Raw genomic sequence first — 17,847 nt, forward strand, 5'->3', positions numbered from 1 at the left:
CACTTTATGTAGACAAATATAATGTAACAATACCCTGATGAGAACATAAGCAGTATAGTACAAACAAGTGCATATATAAAGTTATGGTTTTCATAAATTTTCCCAATTTCCATGCTGTCACTTTGTGGAAGTGTTGCAAAAGGGGGTGGTGATGGACGGAGCATCTAAATCAATCAAACATTCACACCCAGTCAAAAGATCTGGGTTTAATCCATCACCGTTCTTTAGCCCACTCTGCCACCCCAGTTCAGACATGGCTATATGCAAATCAGTCTGACCCTGTGCCTCATGGGAACAGTCCAGCTCGAACTGCCAAGCCATGCCTTCCCTGGACCGGAAACAAGCTTCCGAGGAGCGGTTTCTGGCATTCCAGCCGTCTTCAGCCCGGCTTGCTTGAATCCAGTGGCAAAGTGAGCAAGGGACTCACGTCTGAGCATACCCTGCCACACTTTGTGGAAGTGTTGACCTGGAAAACTTAAATGACTGCGTTTGGAGCTGTGGAAAAGAAGTCCAGTTTTCTGTATTTTCTTTACTTAAAAATAACCCCCAAAATACAGGAAAACATTCGATCATTAGTAATCTTTAAATGTCAATAAAACAAAAAATTGTGGATCTTATTTATTATAAAAGTGTTAGATATATAAAGTAGTATGCATCACCTCCTGTGGTAGTTTGGAACCTGCCTTTTGCTTTTATGAATACATTTACCACACTTAGCAGGCTGGTTGCTAGCCAAAATACCCAAAGTGGTACATTCAAGAAAATAGTTCTTACCCAGCAAAGATAGGCTATTCCATGGAGGATATTCTCAGGGGAATAACATGGATTAATCCAGTGCAGAAAGCCAAAATGTTTAAAAGCACTGGCGGTTCTTCTGTTCGTGGCCTTGCCAACTCCATCCAAAGTATTTCCAGATCTAGGCTGTCAGGTCTAGCTCCTTGAAGAATTTGAACTAGTCTATGCTAAAGCCTGTGTGGTTAAAAGGGTGTATGTGAAAATAAACAATTGTTAAACAGTGAAAGAAAATATCACCCCCAAATTCAGAAATATTACCACATTTTTTAAACTTAATTAAAAATATGTAGTCATTTTTATTCCCAAATAAATGCCTGACCTAAAATAAAAGCGAACCATTTATTTGTTATTGTTCTTTTTCCGTGCCGACCCTAGACACAATTTTACCGATCCCCATCCAACGCCAGCGCTCCCTTCAGTTGCCATACCCCTCTATGTATAGTATTTTTATTTTTAGATAATTATTTATTAAATATATGTATTCACACATATATGTGTGTATTCTTTTTTTTAAAGTAGGTTACTATACAAAATTAATCATAATTTATATCAATGGCCAAGATTGTGGAGTCGTGGGGCCTCAAGGTGATGTCATATGCTGACGACACGCAGCTTTTACTTCACTTTCAACAATTTAACAACGACATGGCACATTCATTTAATGAATGCTTAGATGTCTTGGCTAAATGGATGAATACCAGTTGTCTCAAACCAAACTTCGGGGCCGATTAGGATGGCGGACGGATCGCCACCGCCATGCAGGCGGTGGCGATCCGTCCGCCATCTGTGCCCGTCCGCCACCAATTTCCTCCCCCGCCATATTACAATGGCGGGGGGACCGCGGCGGACAGAAACACCGTCCACCGCTTTTCTGCCCCGGTTGCCTTGCGGCCGGGGCGGAAAAGGATTCTTATGGCTCGCGGTGTCTTCCAGACACTGCCAGCCATATTACGATGGCCGAATGCAGATGCCATTCCGTGGCGGTAATACCGCCACGGAAAGGCATACGGGCTTTGCTTTGGGGGCCAGTTGCGGGCCCCCAGGATGAAGGGGAGGTGGGGGGTGCACATGGGGGGTACCTATGGTACCCCCCGGCGTTTTACAGAACAACATGGCGGGCACCGCGCGGTGCCTGTCATGTTGTGCTGTGAAACGCACAACATGCATTTTTGACATTGCGACGGCCGCAATGTTAAAAATGCGGGATGCACACGCCACTGTGGCGGGTGCATCCTAATTCGGGGCACGGTACCTCCGCCCTTGTGGCGGACGGTCCCTGCCCCAGACAGGATGGCGGACGGACTTTGTCCGTCCGCCATCCTAATCGATCCCTTAATTCTGACAAGGCAGAGGTTCGGCTTTTTGGAAACAAGGATTATCTCGATCCTGCAGTTGGGGGCCTGTGCAACTGGATCAGCCCCCATGTTGACCTCCTCAGCGAGAAATCTAGGGGTTCATTTGACACTTTTACCTTTCATCTACAAATTTCATCGGTCTCTTTGACTTGCTTTTTCCTGCTTAAGTCCCAGAAGAAGATCCTTCCTTTGGTACCGGTTGCTACGTGATGGACCATCCGGCATGCCTAAATGACCTCCAGACTCTTCTATGCCAACACCCTTTACCTGGGCCCCTGGCTTTTATGATGCGCAGATTACAGATAGTCCAGAACTCGAAAACTAAACTTACTATGAAAATTCTAGCTAGACATGCCATTTCCTGTACTTGAAGAATCACATTGGCTACCTATGACTAAAATGATACATTTTAAGGCTTTAGTTATTATCCACAGAGTCTTCTATCAGACAAGCCTTGTGTACCTGAGAGAGAGGATGATGCAATACACTCTCAACAGCAATCTGCATTCAGCCTACTTTCTTTCTGTGTTCCAAAAGCCTGCAAAGTCAGAAGAGGCTACAGTTCCTTTTCTGTGCTAGCAGCTAGACATTGGAACACCCTTCCACTTTCACTTAGGAAATCCCTACAGAAGGCCTTTAAAAAAAGAAATGCTGAACACCCATCTCTTCTGCACATACCATGGCCTTCTTGTCATAGCGCCGGAACAGCTCTTCAGAGACAGCTGTAGCACTTTAAAATGTAGTTCATTACTATGAAAAAAAAATCCTTTTGGTTTCTTCCCAAAAGAAGTTTGCTGCTGAAACAGACGGCCATCTTGAATTACTTCTTTTTCATGAGTTGTGCAACAACATTTCGAGCAATATGAGTAATTGTGCAAACTTTTATGAAAACGCTCTGTATATCAAGATCGGGGCCCGGGGCACCAATATTCCGTGGGGCATAGCAGGAAGCTGCATGGCTTAATGTCATGCAAACAGCAGCTCGTCCATCCCACTTCACGGCAGATTTACTAACATCTCACGCAATGCAGTGCAGCAGAGCAAAAAGCTGTGCTGCATTGCGCGAGAAGAAGAGAGCAGGAGAGGCCATATTTACAGAAATATGGAAATCTACTTAGCGCTGAAATTAGCTGCTGTGCGCTGCGCATACACCTTTGCACCAAAGGGAGTCTGCGCGAGTCTAGCATAGGTTTTGTACTGGAAGGATAGCATTCCAGTACCAAATACTATAATCAGACTAACTTTAAACCTTTTCTCACTTTGTAAGTGTGCTGTACAGTGCAGCACATATACAAAGTCGGAAAAGTAAGAAGAATTGAAAGCATTTCTCCTTCATAGCGCCTATTTGAAATGGGTTCTATTTTCTCATGCTAAACCCTGTCTACTTTTTAAGTAAATAGGGTTTTAGGGTCAGTCTCAATCGGGTCCTGTTAAAGACTTTGTAATCAGCCCTTAATGTACCTCAGCTAATTGTTAGCACCCCATCAACCCCCTGCCCTCCTCCCATCTTCCTCCCACCGTCACACCGCAACAATCCAACTGCCACAACAAACACCACATTTTCTTTCCGCTCAGGGCTCAATCCAATTTAGGGCCGGCCCCGGTCAAGATCATTGTTATTTTACTTTTCAGAAACAAATTCCTACCTTGAGGGGTAGCTTTTAAAGAATAAAATAAAATGTCAATCAGGCCAAAAAGCATAATGACGTACTTTGCAATGAATGAACTGTGATGACAGTGACAAGCATGACATCGATCTCCAATAGACAGGCAGGTACCCCCTGCTGGAGGGAAGAGACCAGAGCCTCTACCGACCAGATGGCCTGGCAGGCCACCCTCCAGAGTCCATATGGAAACACCCTAATTTTATACATCAGATCACTGTTTTTGCATCCCAAAAAGAGATAAACAACAAACCCAAGGACTGCATAGAGAAAATAAACGAACATTTTAAGCTACCTCGTCCCAAATAATAGGTACTATTCTTAAAATAAAAAATGCCTGCATTAAAAAATACCAAAGCGAAAACGATGTGCTGAACATTTTGTCTACTTTTGCATGTGGTAAATGTATAAGTTTGCATTTTAGATATGACGGTCTACATATTTTATGAGATCTGTTCATGGAGGTGGGGGATGTATGTAAAATGTAATTAGTTCAAAATAAGGAGTGTAATTTAGAAATATCAGTGATGTATACTCTGAAATATGCTTTCATTACCAGGGATAAACTCGACTTTAAAGGTACAGTGCTCAGCATTCTATAATATGTGATTCTGTTTTCCTACAAATTAACAACTTAACCTGTGCGTTGCTTGTTTTTGTCGTTTCATTGCTTTAGCCAGCCAAGCCCGGGATCTTTTATCAAAGATGCTAGTGATTGATCCAGCAAAGCGGATATCCGTGGATGAAGCCTTGCAGCACCCATACATTAATGTCTGGTATGACCCTGCAGAAGTGGAATCGGTAAGCCAATGACTTTTCACTTGTTTTTGACCCTATGCAATGCAGTAGCAAAATGAATTACATTTAAGGGCCTGATATAGGGTTAATCCATCACAAATATAATGGATCCTTATTACAAGGTCATTATATCCTATGGCATTTTTAATAAAGTCAACGGATATCTGTCGTATTTGTGACAGAGTACCCATTTGCCAATTTATAAATCAGAATCTTAACCTATTCTGAACTCTATATCAGGTCCTTAATCTACTCTTTGATGTAATATAGTTAAGGCTAATTTAAATATCTGGCAAAGCAGGACCAAATTATGAAGCGGTGTTGACTAAATGTTGCCCCGTATTGCAGCACATTCTGTGGCAGCAAAATTGCACTATTTTGTTATTTTTTTACGTTCATTGTTAGTATTTGGGACAGGTCTCACATCATTGGCACTAGTTTAACAACCGAGTATAGCAATTATAACTGGCCGGTTAACCTTTATTACAACCAGGACCTCATGTGGTGCTCATTTCCAGGTACTTTTGAACCATATGAGCTAGAAATATATAATTTTTTAATTCTACATATTATGCAGCACATATTAAACTGTCTGGCAAGTGCTGTATGTCCATATTGATGCAGAAAAACCCATGGCAGAATAAAGCTGGGTGCGGCCACCAATCTGTGATACTGCAGCAAAAAACGAGTACAGGAGAAAATCTGCTCTCAAATATGTTTCAGAGGAGGTGTTAAAGATTTGATAGAGTAAGATTCCAATAGCCCTGGGGCAGAGATGAGACAATCTAAGGCATCTGGCGAGGACAAACATTACTCAGTCAAAAGGGATACCAGGGGAAGAGGAGGCTATGTAGGGCAGTCCCCCACTCAACGAGTCTCAAACAAGAAGCCCTATTCAGCCTGCATGCTATGGATCTCATGGAGGATGAAAAGGAATGTGCCAGAAACGAGTGCACAAAACAGTTAATCCTTTTCTGAACACTTTCTCTATCCTACTAGGTAGTGTAATTATACACTCCCTTTCTCATTTCTCTTTTCTGTTTTGTGCACTCGTTTCTGGCACATTCCTTTTCATCCTCCTAGCAAGGAAAGTAACCGATGATGAGAAGTGGGTAGACCGATCATTTATAGACCGGGAACCCCCTCGGGTGTTACGTCCGTGAGGTACTTTCCTTGCTTTCACACAATTTTTTTATGTGTTGTAGTCTGTGCACACCATTGTTTGTATGTCTGAAGGCATGTCCGGACCTGTAACGCAGCACTGGCTTGATCTGGCCGTTTGGTGAGCCAATATAAGGTATGGCCCCTTGAGTTACGGAGTCTGAGATCCATAGCATGCAGGCTGAATAGGGCTTCTTGTTTGAGGACAAACATTACAGCTGATGCAGGGTATTGTGGGTCTTGGGAAACAATCTAAAAAGCTAGAGTAAAAAATGATGGATTTTTGAGAATTTTTCTATTACATGTGGTCACTTTCTAGTCTCAAATGATGAGGTAGGGAGTTCCTGAGGGAGGAGTTCTGGTTGGAAAGATCAAGCGTCAAACCTCCAATATCTCTAGATGTTTTTTCCTTTACTGGGAGTCAGAGATTTAAAGGGTGCTCTTTCCTTAACTAGGTGCCAGAGGATGGGGCTAAGAGAAAGAGAGATGTGGTTCTGCCAATTCAGACCAAATAGCAGGCAGGCTCCATAATTTGGTACACTGGAGTTCCAAGAGGGAAGTGAGGGGGAGGCTGGTGGAAAGGATATTGCAGTAGTCACGTCATGCCATACCAACAGGTGGTGAAGATTCCCTTGTAGCAATGCAACTGCAATGGGGCCTTTTTCAAATGCTGTAGATGCTAGAATGCCAAAATGTGGATATTGCACTGATATGCTGGATGAAGGAAAGATTCCCATTGAAAATCACTCCTAGACTATAAAACTCATCTACTGGGGTTGAAGGGTTTCCAGGTTCATGGGCAAAGATAGAGGGACGGGTTTCACCGATACGTGGAGCTTCATTGCCGTTTCATCATGTTATGGCAAAGCCAATCCTTTTTCTCCCACCAATGGGCATGGAGGAGACAATTCGATGCATTGGGGAGTTTGCAAGAGTCCTCTTGCAGCTTTAGCCAGAACTGTATTATCCACATATAAATGATATACCATTTTGCAGGTTTCCAGGATGACAGGCTGAAAAGAAGTATAAGCATTGAATAGAATGTGCATCAAAGCAGAGCCATGGGAATCATCATAGCTGTTGTTGGCAGATCTGTATAGGAAAGAACCCTATTTCACTTAAAGAGTACAATTATGCAGGAGGTGCCAGCATAGATCCACTGATTCTTCCTGACCAGACATCAGGCAGTCAATGGCCTCAACAGCAGACAAGAGACCAAGTATGATTGTTGAGCCAGTATGGCCTTCTTCAGGGCTATGTAGGAGCTCTTCTCCTATATTTAATATGATGGTTTGTGTCTACCTTCGATCTCTGAAGCCTTACTGGGAGTTATAGAGAAGACCATTGCTCTCCAGTTGGGCAGATATTTGACAAGCTATGCGCAAGTGCCTTCAGCACATTATGTATTGGTCTTTTTTTACTATGAACAAGCTAACAGTATAGTCCAATGTTGACTTTTAAACAACATCCTTTTCATGCCAACTTCCACAATATGAATATGTAACAGAAAAATACATAATGGGTAACATGAAATATGAACTTATATTGTCATCAGTTATATATTCTATCTGTCTCTACATATATATATAAATATATATATATATATTTTTTTTTTCTCCAAGACGTTCTGTAACAACAAAGTGTGGCGTACACTTGAGTTCGTAATGTACCAAAACTACTTTATTCTAGTCCCTTTGGCTGAAAGACGTGTATCGGCCATGACGGCCTTCGTCAATGTCAGCGTAACAAACATTCCATAAAGTTTAAATACACGTCAATTACTGCTTCCTGTTGTCGACAAAAAGAACAGATTTGCAAACAGTTAATGTCAGCACTGAATGTGGCGTCCATCTTAGAGAGGATAATGGAACACGATCATTCTATGTGCACAATGAGTATTCCATTCCATTTTTCAAATATGTATTAACTGATTTGTTAAGCAATCAAGCCCTGAATGGGCTCACAAAACATTGTCGCCTGAAGCCCATATCCTACATGGTCCTGACATATAATTTGCATAATAACAAAATGACAAACAATCAAGCAATATAAGGTAAATGTATATATATATATATATATACATACATACATATATTTACGTCATAGTTAGGTGAACATGTCAGTTGAAACGTAACATTTGAAATTAATAGTTTATGGAGGGGAGGAGTCAAGATGGCGGGCTGATACCGCCAAGTGGAGGCTGCTGCATGGAGCTGCTCTGCCAAAGGACTGTTTAACCTAATGAAACATATACCTTACACCTAAATCGGCTGATTTGGCAAGCCGCTATAGAAAAGAAAAGAACGGAAAGAACGGAAAGAATAAACACAGAGGACGCGCTGATCCGCACGGCAAATGGCAGCAGACACTAAATTTCGATAAAGATCGAAAAATCACCGTAAAAGTTTGCAGCTTGTAGACTCGGATTGCGGAATCGGCTTTTGGGTTTCTGGTCTTCGGTTTAGAGCCGCTACCCTGTCTGCTTGTTTTTTTTGCTCGACTGCCGGTTCCAACAGAATCGATGATACGGGTCCTTCTTCTACATTGTAGCGGGAGCCTGCTCCGCTCCTGGAGATACGCGGCGGCCAGTCTCACTCACACGCCAACGGGGGTGGTCGGTTGGGCGTTTCCATCGCAGCTGGGCGCTCACCTGACCCTACGCCCAATTACACAGACTTTGAGGACGCCGAGGTGTTGGCGACTAGAGGAGACGGAGGCGACGAAAGTGCTGATGTCCTCGAGGCAGACGAGGTCTACACGGAGCCGGAAGACTTGTCAGACAGGGAGACAAGGGAGCACAGGTACGATGGCGGCAGCGGCAGCAGTGGTAGCGGTAGCAATGGCGTCAGGCACTAATAATGAAGTCCAACTGGAGCACGCTACAAAATTAAATATAGACACTAACAATACTAATAGTGGGAAAAACAAAACAAATAAAACGAAGACTAATGACACAAGTGCTGCAAATCTGGGTTTTGATACGAAATGTGCTCAAGCCAATAAGGGGGGAGTGTGTATCGAACCCAAACCTGGACCTGAGTTAACAGCAGAGGCAAAATCAAAAGGGAAAACGAACAACAAAGAAGAAGATTCTAATGTGAATGCTGTTGTATCTCTTAAGAATGTAATCTTGGTGGAAAAAACTATGGAGAGAGAAGTAGTGGGCAAAGCTGAGATGAAAAGTGGAAGCAAAGGCTCGGATAAGCTTCCTAGCGTCATTGTAGATACAGATACAGATACAAGTAAACTAGTTCTGGAAATTCAGATGGAAACTAGGGATTCCACACTGCGAGAAAGTAAAAGGGTTGTCGAGAAAACGGATGAAACAGGGAAAATGCAAGTCTTGGTACCAAAACAAAAGGCGGATATTGTTGAACTTAACACAAACACCAAATTACATACTGACAAAAGCAAAATGAAGGAGAAAAAAGTTGGAGACGGCCCACTTCAAGAATCTACGGGATTATCAGATGAAGATTCTAATTTAGAATACGAGGAACTAACAGAGGAAGAAGAGATTGATGAAACACCCAAAACTTTGTCTAACAAAACAACTGGATCAAGGAAAACTAAAATGAAGGTTAAAACTAAGCAAAAAAATTTGATACTTAAGGCAGCTAATAAAGAGCTGCCAGGAAACAGGAAAAGTCGCCTAATCGATGATAGCCCTCTGAGAAGATGGATCGAGGCAAAGGGTGGCGTCAAGAATATGGCTTTAAGACTCTCTGGTGCCAGCCCTGATGACGTGCACAACACTCAGGGGGGTAATACAATTAATCTCACAGATTCTATAATAGACTCTAGTAAAGGTGCATCATCTATAAATCAAGAGATAACAATGCACTCAGCCACAATCAGCACGGAAGTGAATAGCGGGCTCAGAGAAGGGGTCTCCCCAATAACTACTCCTACTCCCACTCCCTCTATTACTTCTATTTACAACGTAGAGGATAATGAGTGTGTAGACCACGATCTTGAAATAATAGCCCATAACTCTGATCGGCTAAGTGAAGATTCGGCAAGTATAATATCAAGTCTGAGAAAAACTCAAACACTGCTAGCCGGGAACTCTGCTGATAACCCAGGAGAAGATCTTGAACTTGAACTAGTACATATGGCGACAGATGATTTAAATTTGAATACTTGCGCATTGGTAATTAGGCATGAGGTGACAAATAAAATAAACGTGGGTGCCCCGTTTCTAAAAGCATCGGTAGGTCCCACACCCTCACCTTCACAAGAACATCAACCAACGACATTACAGGACTCCTCTAATTCCTCAAACACAACAAATATATCAATGGAATCAATCATGCAGACTCTTTTAGAGCAAAGAGCGGTGATTCAACAGCAATATTTGCAGTTAAGAGAAGATAATACTAAGCTACAAGAAAGTATGAGAGATATCTGTCAAGGATTGGGAGGAGTGACAAAGGATATAGAGGACATAAAACAACGAATTGTAGAAGTGGAAGAAGATGTTAATAAGACTAACTCAACAGTTAAACAAAACACATCAAGAGTTTCCAAATTAGAAGCTAAAGTAGAGGATTTGGAAAATCGGGCACGAAGGCAAAACCTCAGAATATTTGGCATACCAGAAGGAATGGAGGGGGCCGACCCGAGAGCGTTCATGGTGAAACTATTTCAAAGAGCCTTCACTGATCTCGCTGATTGGGACTGGGATTCCCAGCTACAGAGAGTACACAAACTGCCTTTGATTCAAAAAAACAAAAATAGTAAATTTCCTAGACCATTCTTGATATACTTTGGGAACTTCCTTTTGAGGCAAGCCGTCTCATTTAAGGCCAGGCCTAATAATCCTGTAACTGTTGATAACTTTACTTTTTTTGTGAAATCTGATCTAAGTAAAGGCACAATGGACAGACGTTGGGAGCTCCAAAAGATGATAGACGCTTTTAAGAACCTAGGATGTATGGTATATCTCCAAGAGCCTGCTCGTCTCAAGGTTATACGCAATGGACAAGTGGTTTTCTTTACTGATCTATCAGCGGCAGAACAATCTCTGGAAAAATTCTCTTTGGAAAATGAAAAAGAAAAACAAAAAGAAAAAGAAAACAACTGAGTTGAAAAAACTGGAGCTCAAACACTAATGATACTATTTAGCTTTTTCTTTTTTTTTTTTTCCCTTTTGAGTCCACTATACTGATCTAATACCTAATTAGACGATGGTTAATCTCTTTTTTTTCTCTACGACAAAATTCCAGTTCACTACCACTAACTCTTTCTGAAAGTGGGCTCATTTCATTTTCACTTTCTAGGTGCGATTAAATATAGATATATATAAGATGTGGCAGGAGCAGTCTCTCATGTAGGCACCTTCACTACGCTGCCCTTACAGCGGCAGCAAAAGATAGAGGGGTGCTCCCCCCTAAGGGACGGGAGGAGGCAAGGGAGGGGGCGGGGTTCTTGTAAGGTAGGGGGTGTCAAAGGGTGGCGGGGATGGGGGGGGGGAATGTGGAAAAAACTGATTGCAAGATTCGACTTTTTGTTAAAGTTCATTAGAAAATATGTAACTAACATAAAAAAGGTAATGACAGAGGGGAATTATATATACAGGAGAAACACTACGCTAGTAAAATGTTAAAATTAAGAATACTATGTTGGAATGTAGATGGCCTAAATAGTAAAAACAAAAGGAACTTAGTACAAGAAGAGATTAAAATGTATAACCCCAATATAGTTTTGGTTTCAGAAACTCACATTAAATATCAAGATCGAAAGCTATTATCACAGCTGGGATACCAATTGGTTGTATGTTCCACTCTAAATGAGACCATTAGGGGGGTAGCTATTTTAAAACAAAGAGGAGCTCGATTTGATACAATCAAATCTGCCGCGGATGCTCGGGGCAGGTGGGCAATTGCACAGATGCAAGGTGACAATATTAAATTTGTATTATGTGTAGTATATGGACCAAATATTGACGATCCCAAAGTCTTCGAAGAGCTGAGTTTAGAACTATTAGAATGGGAGGGAGAAATTATTATTGCTGGGGATTTCAACTGTGTCATTGATTATAAAGTAGACTCCACTGGGCAAAGTAACTATAAAAGAATGCACAAAGTTAGAGCAGCAATCCTAGAATTAGCAAGATTAAACAATGTGAGAGATGTATGGCGGTCAAAACATCCTATATTGGCAGGCTTTACCCACTACTCTGCACCACATAGATCCTGCTCTAGAATAGATATGATATGGGCCTCTGACCAAACAATAGACAATTGTGAAATTGAAATTTGTCCTAAAATCACTTCTGACCATAATCCCCTGTTAATCGAGCTTACAATAAAAGACCAAAAAAAAGAACCACGAAATTTCACACTCCCAAGACACTTACTCGTTGATACAAGATTTACTACACTACTAAAAAAACATATACAAGAGTTTATCTCAATAAATATCAACTCGGCTAGTATAAACATTGTATGGGATACATGTAAATGTAGCATTAGGGGGTTTGCTCAACAATACATACTCAGGTTAAACGCTGAGAACCGTAAAGACAACAAAAAATTGACCTCTAATATACTAGATATGGAATTACAACTCGCCGATGCAACACGACACTCAAAAAACAACATAGAGAAGATCAGATTAAAGTTGGCTGAATTACAAGCAGCACTTAAAAAAATTCTGAGAGAAAGATATAGCTCAAAATTACACAAGTATAAACTTGATCAATATGAAGGTGGCGACCGCATTGGTAAAATACTAGCTTTTAAAACTGCAGATAGAAAAGCCAAAACTAAAATTAAGGAAATAATAGGAGCAGACTTAAATACCTATGAACGAGCTGATCAAATATTGAATCAATTTGCTAAATTTTACCCAAAACTTTATACACCAGAAACTATACCACCCAAAATAGCAATTATACAATATCTTAACAAACACTTAATGTCGTATCGGGCGCTAAATATAGAAGTACTCCAACAATTAAATTCAGAAATAACATCAGCTGAAATAAAACGAGCAATCGATAATCTACCTTTAGGGAAGGCGGTTGGAGAAGATTGTCTGCCTTTGGAAATATATAAACTCTGCGCCCAAGAACTGCTACCGCTATTGGAAAAAGTGATAAATTCAATTCTTATATCCAAACAAGCACCAACATCATGGAAAATTGCTAAAATAATTTTTTTTTTGAAAAAGGGAAAACCTGAAAAAGAGTGTGGATCATACCGCCCGATTTCTTTACTCAATTCAGATGTAAAAATCTTTGCTAAAATTCTTGCCAATCGTTTAGCCCTTATCATGCCAGATATTGTTAACTTTCAACAGCATGGCTTTGTAATGGGTAGAGACACCACTGCACATGTAAATACATCAATTACAGCTTTCGATGTAGCAGAAACTACCCACACCCCGCTCGGTATGATTATGTTAGATGCGGAAAAGGCATTTGACCGAGTGGGGTGGGAATATTTGTGGGAAGTATTAAAGAAAATGGGAATATCTGGGTCATACTTAGATTGGGTAAGATCACTATACGATGAACCACTGGCTATGATAAGCTACGGAGGTAAAAATTCAGCCAACTTTAAGATAGGAAGAGGTACAAGACAAGGGTGTCCCCTTTCGCCATTACTTTTTGCTCTTTCTTTAGAACCTTTTTTAAATGCACTAAATGATCAAGTCAATATTATTCCAGTCAACCATGGGGGCAAAGTTCTTAAACTAACTGCTTTTGCTGACGATATTGCAATATACACAACAGATATCAATAAAGCTATGCCAGAGATCATCAACGAAGCACAAAATTATGGTAAAATTTCCGGGTACAAACTGAATGTGAGCAAAACTCAAATTATAGTCAATTATACCCCTGATGCACATATTTATGATACCTGCCGAGAGGCTGTTTATTTAGGTATTAAACTAGCCGCCAAATTGGGAAAAATTTTGGAAATGAATTATGAAGCATTTTTAAAGGAAACCATCATAAGTCTTAAAAAATGGTACAAAATCCCTCATAGTCTTTTAGGACGACTTAACTTGATAAAGATGAAAATACTACCTAAACTACTTTATTTGTTTAGAGCTATACCGTTGCAACCGAATAAACTCTTCTTTAAAAAATTAGATGGTATATGTAGCAGCTTTATTTGGGGGTACAAAAAAGCACGAAGGGCTATAAAATTTCTGACATTGCCAATATCTAAAGGGGGACTTGCTTTTCCGGACTTTAATCTTTATTTTTTAGCCACTTTCTTTTTTCGAATAAGGAGTTTATTAAAAATTGAGCCATCTCTATTTTATCACCAATATATGTTAGGCTCTGATTGTAATCAATTTCTACTTCGCGTACATGACCCAAACTATTTTAAGCGGGTCAAATTTAAGACTGCAAAACACATCATAAAAATTTGGGACAAAATTCTGCATATTAGCAAAAGTTCATTTTACAATGCCGAACTTAGATTATGGAATAACCCAGGTCTCCCGAGTATTTTTTCGGATGGGACAGGAAATCGCTGGGTTAGACACGAAATAAACACACTAGGAGATCTGTATGGAACTAATGGTTTGTTAGACTTTGAAAACCTGAAAATAACAAACGGTTTAACGAATGATATGCACTTTAAATATAGACAACTGAGAGACTTCTTTCATAACAAAATGAAAATAACGGACGTTACACAGTCGGATATCTTGGAGTGTATCTACTCTGATAAAATCAAATCATTAATAAAATTGGGATACCAACATTTAATTAAGGACAAATGCGAAAATACTACCAAAATTGCTGCAAAATGGCCTCGAAGACTAAATCTGGATATAAACTCAACACAGATTGGAAATGCCTTAACACACCTAAATGATATAGTACACTCCTCTAATCTTAGATTGCAATTATATAGGACAATTACAGAGCTCTATTATACACCACAAAGAATATCTACATGGACGCAGGGGAATTCTACATCAGACAAATCTAAATGTACAAAATGTAACCTATATGCTGCTGGAATTGAACATATGCTATTTTCCTGTCCTGCATTTTCTATATATTGGAATGGAATAACAGATCTCTTAAAAATCAATCAGATAATAATACCGGAATTATCGGCACATTTGGTCTTACTTGACATTCAAGAAACTAATTGTTTCAATAAGGATCTTATTACTATTCTGTTTGCTTGCGCAAGATTAGCTATAGCCAGGACATGGATTTCTAAGGAACCTCCAAACGTAGTTGAGTGGCTTGCTTTGGTTAGCGAAGTTAGAACTATGGAACTCACACTAGCTAAACATAGAGGCTTAAAAGCCCTTGTTAGAAAAGAAAGGATCTGGAAACAATTCTTTGAAGTATAAGAAATGGGGATTGTTTGCTAAAGTATATTATGTGTTTTTCTTCTATTATTTAAAATTCTTTCTTTTTTAACCGCTTAACAAGCACTAAATTGTCTTTATACCCCGTCCTTCTTTCCTACTTCTTACCCTTGTTTTTTATCTTAAAATGTAAATCAAAGCTAACCCTATGTCAATACAGTATTATTGAATTTGTATATTTGAACTATTATGGTATATGTCTTATCTTGCAATAATAAAAAAAAAATAAAAAAAAAAAATGAAATTAATAGTTTACTGAGCTAACTAGAACCAATCATTGGCTGATGAAAGCGATCAAAACATTTGTTATACCATCTTAAAAATCATTATTCTGGACAAAAATCATCAATTTGGCGCCATGGAAAATATTTGAGGTACTTTGAGAGGTGATAAACCCCTGGGGATTGCTATGGGTCACTCAATCATGGTAAATGGGAACAACAAACGTATTAAATAACCACTTTGGCACAGTAAAAAAACAATTATGAAGAAAATCATAATCACGAGGCCACCGTTTTGTTTTAAGAAACAGCCATCTTGCAGACTGTGTGTATGGCTAGAGAAAATGATGCCGCATTAAAACACAATTCACAGAGGAACATATTTAAATTGTTGATTATAGTTCTGCAAACACAAAAACTACAAACAAATGATATGATATCCAGTAAATAATGCAGAACATAACTCATACCCTTGCCATATTTTTTTTACCAATAGCTTTCTGCGAAGGGGTGTACTGAGAAAGGCCTTTGTCTTTTAAGTTATGGTGTGCATTATGCAATCTATACTATAACTGTGAATTTCATTGCAATTTTATTATATACAGAAATATATGCATTTTACATATATGTATATATGTGTGCGTAGATATACATATACACAAACACATATGTAGTGTTTGGCTGTTTTTGGTCATGCTGCTGAGTTGGCATACACCATGAATGCATTAATATCAACATTCAATTAACCATTGCTTTTCCTTGTTTAAAAACTAAAGATAATGTGCCTGGTTCACCAAGCTAACATACTTTTGAGTAATTTACACTTTTGAGTAACTTAAGTATTTTTTTCTTATTCACAAAATCTAAGAGTAGGTTACTATTAACAAAAACATCAAAACAGTCCAGCCCACACATGGCTAACCTGATGGTTAGCCATGTGTGGCTAATGTGTACTAATGTACTGCAAAACCTCTCATAGAAAATAACGGAGGTAAGACATTAAAAATGGAATATCATAGTAAATATTGTCAAGTTAAAGTGAATTAAAAAGTTAAAAAAATAACAAAATATAATTTAATGTTAAAAATGTTTAAAAATAGTATGTTTAGTTTAAATAATCCATCATTTTAATGGCCTATTTTGGGTGAACAAATTAATATAACAATAATTTAAATGAAAATATACTTAATTTTAATGAATTTTATAACTCACTTTTTGTGTAATTATTAATATTTTTTTCTTTAAGTTAGAATTTAGTTTTTAATGTAAACTTAAAAGCAACTATTTTAATGTCATTTATTATGTTTGCCTTAATAAAAAATGTCTTTCAAAATTAATGTATTAGTGCTGTAGCATTGTTTTATTCTGTTCTACATCTAAAATAAATATATAAAATTAATTTATACTAATATTTATTATAAAATATTTTTTTCTTTTTGTTTTTCAGTAAACTTTTTTTAACGTATTCCCTATACTTCAGAATAAGGATGTATCTCAAATGAGGAGATGGAGACTCCTATCGCTGATTTTCTGATCAAAAAGTTACTATTAGTAGCTTTTTGCCTATTTGTGGAGATGGCGGAGGCCTCCCTATACAAAGTTGTAGGGAATTTTAAGAACATTAATTTAAAATTTTCAAAGACAGATGATTTGTTTTAAAATGAATACACATTAAAACACACTTCCGTAACTGCTATTCATTTAAGATGTAAACAGTAACACATTGTTTCTCTTGTTAGTGGTATTGCCTACCTCTATTAATTTCTACGGGAAGGTGTTGCAGAACTTGCAGTGTGGTGCTTGTTTTACTCCAAGGCTGGTCTGAAGTTCATTTGAGTCCGGTTTGTCAGTAATACTAATGTAGTAAATTTAAATGCCTATTTTGTGAACTGCCATTTTCTTACTCTTATGTGGCTGTGTTTTGTATTAGCATGTCCCTCGATAAATGCTCCTTCAGATTCCCTTAACCACACCCATTTTGTGATAATTGCAACCCATTTTTCAACCACACCCCCTTGTCCCTGCCACATTTACTTATAAATGGTACACTGGAGCAGAAACCTGCATATGGAAAAGATAAGAGAGGCAGGGATGGAAATCTCATTCAGAAGGTTTGTGAATATGCAGTTTGGAGTATGTAAAGTAGTACTATTTTACGTACACTAAAGTAGCTTTTGTGTATAGGACCCATTATGATGAAAGCATAAAAATAGGCCAGATGTTCTTTTATTGGATTTTTGTCCAATGGCTCATTTGGTCTTATCCACCTTTTTGAACAGTAAAGGATTTTACCAAATATCACCAATGAGTAATTGAAAAGCTGAAAAAGTGATGTATTTTACAAAACACTTGCAAGGAGCAAAATGAAAAACATCTACAATTGTTTAAATACCAGAGCTGGACTCGAACTAGGTAGTGTTAAATATGAAAATGTACTTTTGTCATTGAACATTTCCTCATGGCAAAAAATACAAGCATTGATACAGATTTTCCCAC

At 38.9% G+C, this 17,847-nt stretch overlaps 1 protein-coding gene across 3 annotated transcripts in view; it reads left to right on the forward strand.

Annotated features, from left to right (window-relative positions):
- Positions 1-17,847, forward strand: part of MAPK10 (mitogen-activated protein kinase 10) — a 561,938-nt gene that overhangs the window by 418,124 nt on the left and 125,967 nt on the right. For all 3 annotated transcript variants that reach the window (XM_078677508.1, XM_078677509.1, XM_078677510.1), the window contains exon 9: positions 4,491-4,615. In XM_078677508.1, the coding sequence (XP_078533634.1) occupies positions 4,491-4,615 (125 nt within the window). The remainder of the gene's footprint in view (positions 1-4,490; positions 4,616-17,847) is intronic.

Source organism: Lissotriton helveticus, chromosome 2_1, assembly GCF_964261635.1.
Source record: "Lissotriton helveticus chromosome 2_1, aLisHel1.1, whole genome shotgun sequence".
In the NCBI taxonomy this organism is placed as follows: domain Eukaryota; kingdom Metazoa; phylum Chordata; class Amphibia; order Caudata; family Salamandridae; genus Lissotriton; species Lissotriton helveticus.